Source organism: Miniopterus natalensis, chromosome 10 (assembly GCF_054644295.1).
Source record: "Miniopterus natalensis isolate mMinNat1 chromosome 10, mMinNat1.hap1, whole genome shotgun sequence".
In the NCBI taxonomy this organism is placed as follows: domain Eukaryota; kingdom Metazoa; phylum Chordata; class Mammalia; order Chiroptera; family Miniopteridae; genus Miniopterus; species Miniopterus natalensis.
This window is the reverse complement of record NC_142090.1, coordinates 77,482,660-77,497,985: the sequence shown is the minus strand read 5'-3', so window position 1 is coordinate 77,497,985 and position 15,326 is coordinate 77,482,660. Positions and strand designations below refer to the sequence as shown.

Here is a 15,326-nt window from a genome sequence, read left to right as displayed (position 1 = left end):
AGAACAGGAGCCTGCAAAGTCTGAATGGGAGGAGGCTGAGACCTTTCACCTTGGGGAGGGCTGGGAGCCGCCAGGACTAGGCCATTTTCCTCTCAGGTCAGGTTTCCTTCTACATCCCACCCACATTTCCATTTGGACGACAACTGAGGCGCAGTTATACTGCATGGATGGGGCCAGAAGGATCAAAACCCCCTCATTCACACCAATTCAGATCAAACTGCCTCCAATTCACACCGCCCCAGTTCACACCCATTCAGATCGAGATGTATCAACTCGCGCTTCTAGGTTGACACCTACCTTTGCCACTGAGAGGTCGATTGGTACTGACACTGTTTGCAGCTTGAGTGCTGATGGGACCGGAGAGAGAATGGCTTCCTCACGCATCGATTCATCTTCCACATCCTCTGAAAGAGAGCGCAGCATGAGCTCCTCCTTCTGACCCGCGGAGCTGGACCGCCACGCCGCTTAACCCCAACAGCAGGATGAGTTCTGAGAGGCTCTGAATGACAGGCGGGCTCCTCCACCAACACCAACCCTTGCCCTTGTCCAAACCCCACGCTGGCCCAGGCCACAAGGCTGCTGGCGGGTGACACTGGGCTACTGGTCCCCTGCAAGTTCTGCTTGAGGGCACGCAGAGGAACAAGTGCCAGGGGCCTGAGCCCTCAAGTGGGGCCAAGAAAGCCTCGCCCAGACACATTTCTTATGAAAGATGGGCAGGATGCACAAGTCTGTCCCGAGGACAAACATGAAGAGGGCAGAATTAGCACAGGAAATATCGCCATTCCTGATAAAATAACAGATTAGCACTATTACCTTTTTCACTTATTAACCACTCGTGTTTTATCACCTAAGCCCCTAAGGGAGTAATTATCATACCTCCCCTTTACAGATGAGAAAACTGAGGCTTAGAGAAGGTAAATAACTGACCCAAAGTCACGGAGATGGGAAGTGGCAGACACGAGGCAAAAACGCAGGCCTTCTCCTCACTGGTCTGCCTTCCGGCCAGCCCTACGTCCCTGGACCTCCAGCCAGAAGAGACACTTGGTCACATTCCGGATTACAGTCTCCTTACAGCTGGGGCGACTGAGGCCCAGACAGGGTCCCACGTGAGTCTGGCAGCACCAGCCTGTGCCTTCCTGGCAGCCGAGGCTCCCTCTCACCATCCACCCACCACGGCAGCGTTTCCCAGAACACTCAGAGGAAGGACCCAAGTGAGAACCACCCAAGGCAATTAAGCTGGCAGAGCTGAGCAGGCCGGTCTCCAGAGGGCCTCTGGAGCCTCCTGTTTTCTTCCCATTTTCCCAAGATTAAATGGTAATTATAAAAAGCGCACTACACTGGATAGGTATCAACATTCTTTCCCATAATTCTGTGCATCTGGGACTACAGACTTGTCACTCTTCCTGCCCCACATCTTCTGGAGATGGTACCCAAAGGCCAATAACGCTGGGACACATGTCTTAACCTTATATCTTACTCTAGGGCCTCCTTTTCTGCCCTGGGGGAGGACCAGGCACAGCAAGAGGCCTACGCCTGGGGGCTCAGTCCACCACAAAGGAGGAGGGAAGGCTTTGCAAAGATCAATACAAGAATTTTGGCTGCTGGAATAGAAATAATTCAACCACAGAACCAGAGGCCCACAACAGAGGGAGAGAGTAACCTGAGTGGTTCCCCAAGGCCCTGAGGGCTCCTTGCAATGCCTCAGGCCAGACTCTTTCCTGGAGAAACAGAAGGGGCAACATCTAAGCCTATTTGGAGGCTGCTGTTTAACCTGAGGTTGTCCAGGAGGGAGCCGGGCTGAACCGTGCTCTGCTTGGGCCCCATCGAGTGAGTCTAGGGATGCAGGTTGAAGGCCCAGGGAAAGCAGAGCGGGTGGAGGCGCAGGAGACAGCCTGCCTTGGCTTCCACCAGGAGGATGCTGGCCCCTGTTCAGGCAGTTGGTTCAGCACCACATGGCAGGCCTCAGGGCCCAGATGTGGCGGGACCGCCATGGGAGGGAAAAACAAAGCACTGCTGAATGACACATTAGCCAAGCAGACAAAACTGGCTGCAAATGCCGGTGGTTGGAGAATGCTATTTTTAAGGCCCTGGCATAAATATCTGGTTGAAAAGAAGCAGAGATTTTGTTTCCCACCCCATTTCATTTACCCCTTGGAGGAAAACATATGTAGATTCTAACACAGAATAGAGGCCCCTGATATGTCTTTTCCCAGGTGCCTGTGGGTATTTCTTACTGATTGCAAGGTATCTTTCTCCTGAAGTACCCAGCACCCCTGAGAGTCTCAGCACAGCACCCCTCAGGCCTTGGCTTTGAAAGCAGACTCCATCTCCCCAGCCCTCCACCAGGGACCCTCTTCCACACTCCACGCTGCACCAGCCTCCAGGTCATTCTGCCTCCAGAATGTCTCCTACCTTGCCCTGCCCTTTCTCTCACTGCTACAGGAACATGTCATTATTTTTCCATTTGCCCACCAAGCATTTTACTCGTAATGTGCCAGGGGTTGTGTGGGAGAGAAGAGGTGATGACTGAAACATCACCCTGCCTGCAGGGAGACAGATCCCCGACTAGAGGGGGAGACAGAGCCCCAAACTGATAACATGAGGTAAGTGCTGAAACAGAGGAGTGTGCAAAGGGTTTAAGAGCAGAGGGGAAGAGGCAAGTCAGTCTTCCTTAAAAGGTCAGGGAAACATCCCATAAAAGGTAAATATTTGAGCAGGGTCTTGAAATACCCATAGCTCTTCCCCATAGAGAACAGGGGGCCAACCACTCTTATTGGGACTATTCCAAGAGCCCCCTCACCAGTCTCCCAAGGTCCAGGCTCTTCCTCCTAACACCCATCCCCCACACACATCCAGAGATGGCCCCAAACACACAGCCAGGGACGTGTTACTAGCCAGCACAGACGCCTGCCTGCTGGCTAATGGTTCACAGTCCCTTTCTTTAGCACAGCGCTCAAGACCATCCTTGCCTGCCCCAGCCCTCCTTCCTGGCCTCATCTGCCTGCACCCCACAGCTCCCCCTCCAGGCAGGTCACCACAAGCCGACCTCTCTCTCTCACACTCGGCCTTGGCCCATGAGGCTTGCTTCATACCTCCACTTGGCAAGACTTTGCCCATCCTTTGAAGCCCAGTCTAAATCCCACCTCGCCATGTAAACTTCCAGAAGCCTGCGCTGCCACCCAGCCCTGCGCTCTGAGGGGGAAAGCAGTTGATTCGCCTCCGTCTCCTCGCGGCGGTCCTGCATGCGCCCTGGCGCAGAACTGCCAGCAAGTTGCTGAACTGAGCCAAGGAGAAAGGAATTGGGGTGGGGAGAGAGTGCTGCTTCTCTGACCAAATCCTACTCCTTGCTCCCGCCCCCGCCCCAAAACCTCACTCCCTTCCTCTGGCGACTGGGTTCCATGGGCCTTTTGTCTCCTCCTCTATGAAATCCCGAGCTGACCCGCTGGCAAAGAGGGGCTGCGTCTTCTAGAAAACACATGCGTGCTTCAAAGAGCCGGGTTCCGAGGGGTCTGCTAAAAGCCTTCCTTCCACTAGAAGCCCGCTGGGCTCTGAAGGCCAGGGACAGCTTTACTTCATGGCCAAACGAGAGTGCTTTCGGTGGGAAATCCTCAAGTGAGGCTCCCCCAGCATGGCCCACACCAGCTCTTCCTGGCTCCGTACTCACTCTGCACGGCCGGGGGCAGAGAGCGGCCCCTTCCCGGGGGCCAGGCGACCCCCAGCAGCCATCTCCGATGAGTCAAACCCTGAGGACCTGCTGCCTCTGAAGTGAGCTAAGCAGGACGGACAAGGCTCTGCCTCACCACCCAGGCTGCCCCACCTTTCAGCTCCATCAACGGGAACCATCAGCCGGCACAGCACGTCTCCCAGGCCCTTCTGAGGGGCCGCTGCTTCCCGCCTTCAGTTTAAAAGGGAGTGAAGCTTAAAAGGAGAGGGAAAGTGTGTGCACAGCTCTCATCAACAGGCAAATCACTGGCTCCCAGAAGAATAGGGAATATAAAAGGCCCTCGGCCCATCCGGTCCTGTCTGGTGGGTGCTCATCACCCTCCATCCACTGCCGCCTTTGCCAAGCCCGCAGACACACCCGTCTTTGGGGATTGGGGAATTACGGAAAGAGGGGGAAAGGCTGCTTCAAAACTAAGGCGTGCACGAGGAGCGAGGCCTGTCTACATACGCGAGCATGCACCGAGCTGAGCACTGAAGGCTTGCGCCCTCACCACCTCACTGGTCCTATTTTACTCCTCAATCACGCGTTGATACATTTTTTAGAAGAAGGGGCATCCCCAGGCACAGCTGAACTAATATTTTGACTGAGAACAGCTTTCTGGAGACCTCTGCAGATTCTGAATGGCCCTAAGAGAACCCCCAAATGCAGAAAAGGCTCCTCTGGCCCCCAGTGTGGATGCGGAGAAGCACAGAATCCTCATGAGATTTCTCCAGGAGGGAAAGACAGTGGTGCAAGGAGAGAGAGAAGCGTGCTCTGCGTGCTGCCAGCCCCTCCTTCCTGAGGTTGGGGGGAGGAAAGGAGCCCCCACTGGCCAGTACAGAGCCCACCCCCCGTCACCTCCCAGAAGGAGGACAGGGCGACTCCTGAGTCCCAACAGGCACAGCACAGAGGCCGCAGTCACACCTACCAAGCTGCAGGGCACCCAGCTCACCGTCAGCTGTGCTGGACACTGGCAACTGAGTTTTCCTAGAAAGAAAAAAAATGTCAATGTATCCGAGGAGAATGGCAGAGATGCAAACAGCAGGAGAGAATGGGAAGCCACTGGACGGGGTTCAAGAGACAGGTTCTCTCCAGCCCTGGCCCTATCGCGCTGTGTGTGCCCCGCACTGGTCGCTCTCCCTCTCTGAGCCACGGGTTCCATATTGGATTGGACCAAATCATCGCCAAGGTGCCTCTCAATGCTGAATGTTCTTACAGACAGACACACACACCCACAATATAGTTTGACACCTGCCAAGAACCTAATGCAAGTTAATTTGCTGATGTCACCATGATACTGCTGGGAAACACACACACACACACACACGAGTTCTTGTATCATTAGGCAGATTACTTCCACCTCATCTCTAGTTTGCCTCCTTTCTCCCAGCTTTCCTGTAAAGCTATCAGCAGCCATCTCAACGCCCCAGAGCCTGTCCTGTACCCTTCTCTCTTACCTCAGAAACTGCTGCACTTCTGATTTGTGAACTAGGTGTTTGCATGAGGAACTTTCCTAAAACAATCTACCTGTATTTAACTCTCTTTAGGATCCCCCACCGCAGCAGGCATCCATCTGAACTAAAGTAAAATCATTTTCTAAAAAGAATGTATTAAAAATAACAATGTGACATAACTCTCTGAAAACCCATTCACTATGTTCAAAATGACAGCTCTTTTGATGGTGGCATTGAAATATATTTTCCTCCAACATCCCTGCGGGGTAAGATATGATTGAAGTAACAATTGTAATCTTGCCACGGGAGGTTCTATTGAATTGGCTTCCTCCCGAAGATGTATGAAGGGGCGTGAGTGGAAGACCGCCGAGGACATGCAGTACCAAATCCGAGCGCTCGGGTTTCCTACGCTGGTGCTGGAACACGGAGCGCTTCCCCCTCCCCCCAGGCGGCCACACTCCTCCCCTGGCCCCCCCACTCATCCAGCCATTTTGCTCCATTCAAAACCGCCCCGCTCTGTGCCCCAGCTGCCAGGATTCTGTGACCATCCTCCTGGGGAATGGCCCAGAAGGTGCAGCAAAGAGGTGCAAAGGCATGGGTGGGCAGCAGAGGGTGTGACAGCCCCCGGCACTCACATCAGAAGCCTCCGCCTGCCCTCCCACCCCGACCAGCTCCTCCACTGAAGGCTGAGGACCTGAGTCCCACTTCTGTCTAAACCGTCTATCACTGTTCCATCCAGAGATTAAGACAAGGTGTCCTTCCCTTGCTGCACATCAGCACCCCCCTCTGAAAAGCAGTAACTGAGACAGGTGTGAGACACCTCTGGAGCATCCCGAGGGTGGTAATGTCTCTCAAGGACCCATCTCTGCTCTCTGCCTCTTCATCTCTTACCCAGATCGTTGCTACAGCCTCCTAGCTGGTTTCTGGACCCCCGAGTGGAACACCCCACCCTGTGCCGGCCCCCTACATCTTCACATGGGTGTCAAAGGCATCTTTTTTTTTTTTTAAATATATCTTTATTGATTTCAGAGAGAGGAAAGGAGACGGAGAGGTAGAGATAGAAACATCAGTGATGACAGAGTCATTGATCGGCTGCAGCCCGCAACCCTGGCATGTGCCCTGACCGGGAATCGAGCCCTGATCGCCTGGATCCTAGGTGGATGCTCAACCGCTGAGCCACGCCCGGCTGAGCAAAGGCATCTTTCTTAAAGAGAACATCGGACCATACTGCTGCCTGGCTGAGCTTCTTCAAAGGTTCCCCATCATCATCATCATTATCAATAATAATATTCATTAAAATGACAGCAATGCAACAGCAAATACTGCTATCTGACTCCTCTGACTGTTGCAGGCACCACGCTGAATGTTTTGCAAGTATCAAAAGTCCTCTGCTTCTCAAAACAGTAGTTACTGCACTGAGTCTCAGAGAGGTCCGGTAATTTTCCCGGAGTTACACAGCAAGGAAGCGGCAGCACAGGAATCTGAGCGCAGGCAATGGCTCCAAAGACCCCCACATATACTGCTTCCTTATAAAGTAAAATCCAGGCCCACTTGGGTGCCTTGTGGGCTGTCTATGACCAGGCCACCCACCACCCCAGCTCATCCCCCTCTGCACCCTCACACTCCGAGACCCTGCATTCCCTTCATGCCCAACTTCTCAGCCCAAGACTCTAAACCTTTTTATAAGCTGTTCACTTTGCCTAGAATATCCGTTGGCAACCCACACTCTTCTTCTACAGCCCAACTGGGTTGTTGCCTCCTTCTCAACTCCAAAGCATGCACTCATTCATGTCTTCACTCACTCGCCCAGCAAACATGCGGCAGTTATCCGGCAGGCCTGTCTCCCTGCCAAGGGAGACCCAGCCTTGTAGAATGGACACACATAACTGCAATATGAGGTGGTGTGGTAGGCTGAACAACGGCCCCCAGTGAAATCCACACCCTAGAACCTGGGAATGGTACCTTATATGGTATAAGGACTTTGTAAATAAGATTAAGTATCTTGAGATGCAGGAGGGTATCCTGGATTACCCAGGTGAGACCTTGTAAGAGGGAAGCAGAAGATTTGACAGAGAAGAAGAGAGCTGATGTGACGACGAAAGCAGAGGCTGGAGTGATACACTATGAAGTCGGAGGAATGGGCCACAAGCCAAGGAATGCGGTGGCCATAGAAGCTACAAAGGGCAAGGAAAAGAGTCTCCCTGGAACCTCCAGAAAGAACTAGCCCTGCCAACATCTTGACTGTAGCCCAGTGGAACTGGTCTCAGACTTCAGTCCTCCAGAACAGTGAGATAATAAAGTCAACATGTTTTAAGCCACAAAGTCTGTCGTGATTCACTACAGCAGCCATGGGAAACCAATACATGTGGTAAGAGAAATAATCAAGGAGGAACAAAGGACAGAGGATTCTCCTGGCCACCTCTGTATCCCTTGTGCCCAGCACCTAGGCAGTGCTCCCAAATGGACGCCAAGGATCAAGTGACCCTCCTAGGAGCTGGCGACTCACATAAGGTAACACAACTTAGATGTGCCAGAGCCAGGACTCAAACCCAGGCCGCTGGCTCTAAATGCTCTGTTTGGCTCTTTCTTCTGTTTTACACTTCCTTCCCAGCCCAGAATCCTCCGTGGATCCCTGTGGACCGTGGGACAAAGTCCAAACCTCTCAAGTGGCCCCCCTGGCTCCTGAGGGCAAAGCCACGAGGCACGAGGGTGGCCCTGAGTTGTGGTGAGAGGGTGGGGGTGATATTCCTGCTGAGCAGGGTACAGCTGGGCCTCTCCCGGTCATGGGACTTCCACCCAGAGCGCCATCCATCAGCCGCAGGAGCCCAGCTCAGATGCTTTGTGCCCATTTCCCATAGATCTCATCACCAGAGGAGACTTCAAGTATGCTCACACCCAGGGAATGTGCCTTTTGTTCCTTTTATGTCTCCCTTTGTGGCATGAGCATTACAAAGTTTAAAAGGTCAGTTCAAAAGCATGTTCTTCCCTTTAAATGAAAACTATTATGAAAAAAACAATGACAAAAAGATAAATCAAGGATTCAAAACACTTTTTCAAAATTTGATTCTGCAGATAACCCAGAGGTATGTGTCAAAATGTGCATCTAATAAATCCACGGGAGGCAGGCCACAGGCAGCCAGCTCGCCTGCTGTGTCTGGGCCTCCACTTTCCATTCGAGTTCCCCTCTGTGCCCCTGAGGGAGAGGCAAGGGCCAGGTCACTGCGGGTGTTTGGAGCTACCTGGGGCCAGGAATCAATCCCCGGGTAACTGAATCTTGGCGGGTGGAAAGGGCCACTCGGAGGCCTGAGTTATTGTCCCTGCTCCCCCTCACTCCATGACCATGGGCAAGTCACTTACCCTCTGTGGGCATCCAGTTGCCTCACCTGTGCCTTGGGGGACGACTGAGCATGCCCACTCACTGTGGGACATGATCAGGTTCAGGGGCTATGAGAGGTTGTGCCCATACTATTCTTGAAGATGCCCTACTATGTATGTATCCCAACAGTCAGAAAATTTCACCAGCTCTTGACACAAAAACAGAGCTCATGAGGAAATGCTCTGTCCTTTATGTTTGGTACTGGATACTTGACTAAATTACTTATGGATTCCAAAAAGGTGTCCCATGAGAATAAAGATGCTGATCACTTATTGTATGTCCTACTTGATGAAAACAGAACCCAGTATGAATGGAGTCCAAATTGACCTCACTCATGGAACACAAGAATCCAGAATATAAGAAATTAACATAAGACTTCCCAGGCCAGTGACATCCCCTCACACGTAACCAAAGCAATGTGAAATTACCTGGGGGCACTTCCACAGAGGGTCCACAGAGGGTGCATCAGAAAATGATGCACCAAAAGTGAAAACCGGTTAAACCAACCAGGACTCCCAAGAACTCAAGAGAGCACAACAACAATCTAAAGGACTTGTAATTTGACATATTAGAGAAAGTTTTTTTAAAAAAGAAATGAAAATTATAAGAAAAAGACTATGAGAGAAAAAATGGGCAGCTGTGAAAAGTAAATAGAGTTATAAAAAGAACTTATGGGCATAATAATAATGGTGATAGATAATAACATATCTAATATATTTTTTAAATCTATGAGTCTGCTTTGAGGAGGAAGGGAGGGAGGGACAGGTCACGGAAAGTTCTTCTCTATAGAAAACCATCAACTAATGAATTAAAAAGAGTGATAAAAATTAGCAAATCACAATTTTGTAAACTCCTGATACAGGAAAAGGTCACTGACGGATGCTAAAACCACTGGTTGAAAGGTTTTTGAGGAACAGGATAGTCACATGGTCTGAAAATCACAGATTCCTTATTAATTGCAAAAAGCAAAGTTACCTTTATAATGATGGAGAAACCACCTTAATGGAGCAATCCAACTTAGCATCACCAAAAATAAAACAAACTGACCTTGCAATGTGATGTAATGGGAAATGCACAGCATCATAAATGTACTGTCCTTGCCAACAGTGTTTAACACAAATCTGATAATAAAAAAGACATATCTAGAATGTGGTCATTCTATAAGACAACGAGACTACACTCATCATGAGAAACTAAAAAATGAGGGGAAAATGTTTGAGATTAAAAGAAACTAGAAAGACACAACTAAACTAAACTAAAGCCTTGAAGGATATTTTGGAGCCACTGGGGAGAAATTTGATTATAGGCTTCATGTTAGCTGGTGTTATTGAATCAATGTGAAATTCCTGATCATGGAACTGTAGTTGTGAAGGAGAATGTTCTTGTCCTTGCTGAAATATTTAGGGGTACAATGCCCTGATATCTGAATTTTACTTTCAAATAGGTGTGTGTGTTACAAATACACATAATTTCTAGAGAGGAAAGAAGAGAGAAAAAGACAAATGAGACAAAATCTTAGAATTGCTGAATGTAGGTGAAGGTTATATAAGTGTTCGTTGTACTATTCTTTCAACTTTTCTACAGGTTAGAACTTTTTAAAAGTTGGGAATAAACTCTTGGTAAGCTTAAACAAGGAGAACAGATACAGTGAAGAAGCAATAAATGACTAGGAGCTATCAGATGACATTACTCAAAGTCCATATACACCTAAAAGGAGTTCCAGAAGAAAAGAATAAAGAGAATGTAAGAAAGGAAATTATTGAAAAGATAACTGCTAAGAACTGACCAGACAGAAATCCTCACAAAAGCAAAATAAGCCTCAAATGGTACTTGTGACAATAAATGAGCACCTACTACACCCAGATGTGTCCTATTGAAGCTACCGAAATACCAACGACAATGAGACAAATCTTGGAGAAAAGAAAGATTATCCATTGTCAGCATTACTTAAACAAGAGGTATCTTTAATATTCAAAAAATTAAAGGTAAGAACAAAATGAAGACATTTTCAGACACTGACTAAAACAGTTTACGATCATAGACCTTCACCAAATGAACTACTGCAGGATTTGCTCCAGGAAGAAGGAAATGGAACCCGCAACATTGTGAATGTACCAAATGCCACTGAATTGTTCGCTTTAAAATGGTTAAAAAGGAAAAAGAAAAAAGAAATAAAGAAAAAGTGTGAAAAATTAAAGTATAAAATATAACAGGACAAATTATTTCATGTATATCAGTAATTATAAGATAGCAAACAAATTAACTTTGTCAGTAAGATTGATTTTTTAAATCAGCAATACTCTGTTTCACAAGATATGGGACACAGAGGTGAAGAGGAAAGCACTGGGAAAAAGGCATCACTGGTATGCCAACCATTTAGAAGTGAAAGTAGCTAAGTACTATCAGATAAAAATAGGCTTTGGGATAAAAAGCATTATTCGAGAAAACCTGTTTGTTACAGAATAACAGAGAACAATTCAACAGGAAATTTTAGCCATCACGAACCTCCATAAAATGAGGTTAATAATAGAGTCCTGCCTCCAAAGATGCTGGTATTAAACAAGTTAATGTAGCAAGTACTAAGAATAGTACCCACACACAATAATTGCTACGTAAGTAGCTGAGATGATGATGATGGTGGTATTGGTTAATGAGGCTACTACAACCTTGATTCTAAAACCTAACTTATAAGTGCAAAATATGAAATAAAATAACAGACAATTACATCAGCCATGAGTTTGAAGAAAAGTGTGAACAAGTGGGGGTGCAAGAATATTGTAACAATTATAACATTAAAAAATTGAGTAATGCACTTCATATCAACAGGTTAGAGGGGAAAATGTAAAAGCCCAACAGAAGCAGAAAAAGTATTTTTAAAAAATAAATACTCATATATATTTTAAAAATAAGAACTTAGCAAGCTCATGGGAAGAAAAGGGTTTTGCTCATGTATCTGGGCCCTAAAGAACTTTCTAACACTGAAGCACCAGAGGCCTCCCCACTGTGGGCTGTGGCCAGATGAGAAGTGCACATCCCACAAGATTTAAAATCACATTAGAGATACACTAGAGGCAAGACAAGTGAATCTGGCACAGCGCTGGAGTCCAGGTTTCCTGACACCGGTTCAGCACTCTTGCTACCATGCGCTTCAAACAGAACATCCTTTTGGAATGAACCCAGAAGGTAAGATGGTAACGAAGCAGCAAGTTGTTCAATTCTCCGTGGGCACATAGGAATTGGACAGACCTGCCATAGGACCAGCTCGTGCCAGAGAAGATTGGCATCACCTAGCAATAAACTAATTGCCTTGAGTCTCGACCTCCGTTTGACCACACTCTTCCTGGGGAGGCTGCAAAGACCACAACATCTAGATTCGGGCTTCATCCCTCCAGACCCACTCCACCCCCAACCACAGCCCCTTCTTGGCCATGTGTGCCCACAGCAAGCACTGAGGAGAGGCTGTTTGCTGTTTTCTGCTGTCCCAACAATGACTTTGCCCAGCCCTTCTGCTGCTTAAAGGCTCTCATCAAACACTAAACTTCGGGAGGAGTAAGGCTAAGAGAGGCACGTCCCTGAGGGCAAGCTGATTTAAAAAGGGCTTTTTGTTTAATTGAAGTTCACAGAAGAGCAGATTTTTTTTTCACTTTCCTTCTCTCCATTTCCCTTCGGCTTCCTACAGAAGCTCAGCCAAGCTGCCCCAGAAAGGATGAGGTACGGAGTCGTGGTGAGTTAGACTTGGGAGGTGGTGTGGGAACCACCCGGCAGAGCCTTGGTTTTCAGATGAGGACGCTGAGCTCTGCAGAGAGGAAAGGGCACCTCCCGTGTCTTCAGTCCCAGGAGTCACCCGAGGGGGTCGGGAAGGGCTCCACACCCTGGGCCTCTGACTCAGCAGGCGGTTTTCAAGTTAAGCCCTAAAGAACCCTCATTAAGGGCTGGGTTATCGAGAAGTCATCGAGTGCACTGACCATCACAATGTGTAGTGACTTTAACAGATCTCTCTCATACCCAGCACTTGCCAGTTCTGTTGACCTTCAACATAAAAAAAAGAATCTTTTTTTTTCCTCTCTCTGTTCTTTGCTCTGAAGGATGTGGAAAACCTGACTGGAGCAGCCTGCACTGCCATTTCCTGTGAGAAAGCTGTTTGGAATACTGTGAAAGCAATCTGCCTTAACAATTCAACCCAAATAAATGATCTTCCTGAAGCTGGTGAACGACTTTCATTGGGAATTGGGCTGCATACCCAAGTCTCTCTCATCCGGGTCCATGATGACGAAGGTTGGACAAAAATAGGGACTGTCGGGTGAGGACAGATTGGGGTGGGGGACACTGATGGCCCTGGGTCCTCCTGGAAAAGCCATCGGCTCAGCCGGTCGAGCGGGAGAGAAGACACATTGTCCTGCCGCCTGGCCCATTGTTCTTCGGGGGTGAAGATTCCTCAGCCTAATTATCTTTCCGTATGGCCCCTCCCGCGGGCTCCGGCACACGCCCTGGACGAGAAGTCGAAGAGCCAGAGTGAGACCCGAGACCAAGCCCAACATGGCTCTTGCCTTGAGTCAGGCCGGACTTGGGCACATTACAGGAACAGAAAAGAAATCTAGTGTGGTCACCAAGGCATCAGGCTGGGCAGGTTCCCTCAAGGGCACACCACTGGCAAACAAAACAGCCAGATGTGACCTCCCCTCATATTCTCATATTCTCCCATTCTCCCAATTTGGCACAAGGCCTTGGCATACAACTGGTGTTTAATGGATGCTCCCTCTGGAAGCCAAGTACTCAGTTCCCTGGATACGGCCGTCCATCTGAAAGGGCTAGAAGACCAACCCGACCTCCCAGTTTAATCCTGTGGCCCTGGCAGGGGTAGGGGTGAGGGTCAGAGCTTTTGCCAAGGCCCCCTGGGTAGTGGGCAAAGCCAGAAACAGAATTTTAGGCTCCGGGTTCACCGTGGTTGATTTTCATCTATCCCCTGCTAGATGTTAGCGGCACTGACTCCATTTTCTTAAGATGCAACATGCATTAGGACAGGTTGGGGGCTCTTCCCTTAAGGGACATAAGCCAGCAGGGCTTCGTGGCTCTCACAGTTCCCATCTCCCTGCCCTGCACTCAGGCTGCAGGTTCCTGGGTGTAGCTAAGATCAGTTCCACGAGGAGACTGAGAGGCCGGTGCTGCTCAGCAGGCAGGAAAAAGGAGGGTAGAGATGACGTTGCTCCAGGGAAAGAGAAACATCCCCTGGAGGGAAGAGTGGTTTCTGGGGAGTACATCTTGGGAACATGGCCAGATGCACGGAGTAACCAATCTCTCCTGAGATATGCAGCTCACCAAGCAGAAGGTGGCCAGCCGGTGAGCTCTGTTCTTGGTCGTGACCCTCCTCTCTGTCCACCAACACCTGGCTGCCTGGTTCGGCCAAGCCCACCCATCGTGAGATGCTGGATGAGCCAAGTGACCAGGGCCAAAGCTAGAGATGTGATATGGTGCCTAGCCCAGGTCACAGCCCCCACCCCCACCCCTGTGAGCGCTAGACTGCACACCCAGTGGGCAGGGTCACTGAGGCTGCCTTGGTTCGGGCTCCTGACAGTAGATCAAGGACCCAATGGGATGCTCTACCAGAGACGAAGGTTCCCCCTGCCCAGCCCTGCCCTGCCCTCCCCGAGGCTGGTATGAGAAGCTGGGATGGAAGGACTGCCTCTACACCTTGGCCCTGTCCCAGGGCGTCTGAAGGCCCACTTGGTGTTATAAAAAGGAAGGGTCTAATGCACAGCCTAAAAGACATTACACAAGAGTTGCTGCCGGTTTCCATAGTGGCCTGGAAAGCTGTGTGGAGATGTTGACTTGGCTGCTAGGAGAAGCTGCTTTCTGGCACCTTCACTGTCCTAATAAAGGCCAGTATATCCAGGAAAGGAGCTGCCCCAACAGGAAGAGGCCGACTTTCTCCGAGTCCCATTAAACATCAAATCCACTTGGGTTCTGTTTGGTTAAATATGCCAAAAGGTGGCTTAAAACAACTTCTGGGATGAAATATGTTCCGCTTGAACTCATAAAACGTTCCCCTGCACAAGTATTAATGAAAGAGCTGTGAGCAGTGGCTTTGAAATGACACTGTCTGGGTCCCAGGTTCACTTCCTACCACTTGAAAATAAAGACATGTGGGTTTGTTTGCCTTTAGAAAAGGTAAGGAGGCTTATACTTAAATGACACTTCTTTTTGGAGCTCATGTCTTTCCCCAAGTGGCCAAGGGCTCTCATTTTCCTTTCTGTGACATTCTAAGGGTTTAAAGCTCCTATAGTTTTGTCCTTACAAATAATAGTTGTTTATCCGGGGGTTGTTTCTACTTTACCAAGCACTTGAGAAGCACAGCTTTTGTGGGTGGAGGCACAGAGACTTTTTAGCCCTGTTTTCATGAATGAGGACATTGAGGGTCAGAAAATTGGAACACAAGTCAGTGACACAGTGGCTGATGATGATATGAGGAAAATCAGCGACAATTCGGTGACCCTTTCACAAGGCTTAATTACTTTGTTCATCCTTTTAGAGATTAGACTTTTAGTTCAAAATTATATCTATATTTAAATTTTATAAAATTGTTTTCATAGTTATACTTAGCCAGAGAGATAAATAATAACAACAACCTGATTTACCATGGAGTTCATGGGGTAAAGTTCCAGGGACCCTCCTTGCACAAGTCCCTTCCAAGAGGCCCTAGCAATGTGTGCCTACAGTCTTCTGTTTTTGTAAAATTGGGAAAAATTAAATACTTTGATATTCTTTGTCCTAAGCCACCCAAGCTGTGTTAGTTTCA

At 48.8% G+C, this 15,326-nt stretch overlaps 1 protein-coding gene across 1 annotated transcript in view; it reads right to left on the bottom strand.

Moving 5' to 3' along the window:
- MINDY4 (MINDY lysine 48 deubiquitinase 4) overlaps positions 1-15,326 on the bottom strand; it is an 80,316-nt gene that overhangs the window by 41,898 nt on the left and 23,092 nt on the right. The window contains exons 6-7 of the mRNA XM_087821244.1: positions 4,632-4,690; positions 298-404 (exon numbers count right to left, since the gene is read on the bottom strand). Coding sequence (XP_087677370.1) covers positions 298-404; positions 4,632-4,690 — 166 coding nt within the window. The remainder of the gene's footprint in view (positions 1-297; positions 405-4,631; positions 4,691-15,326) is intronic.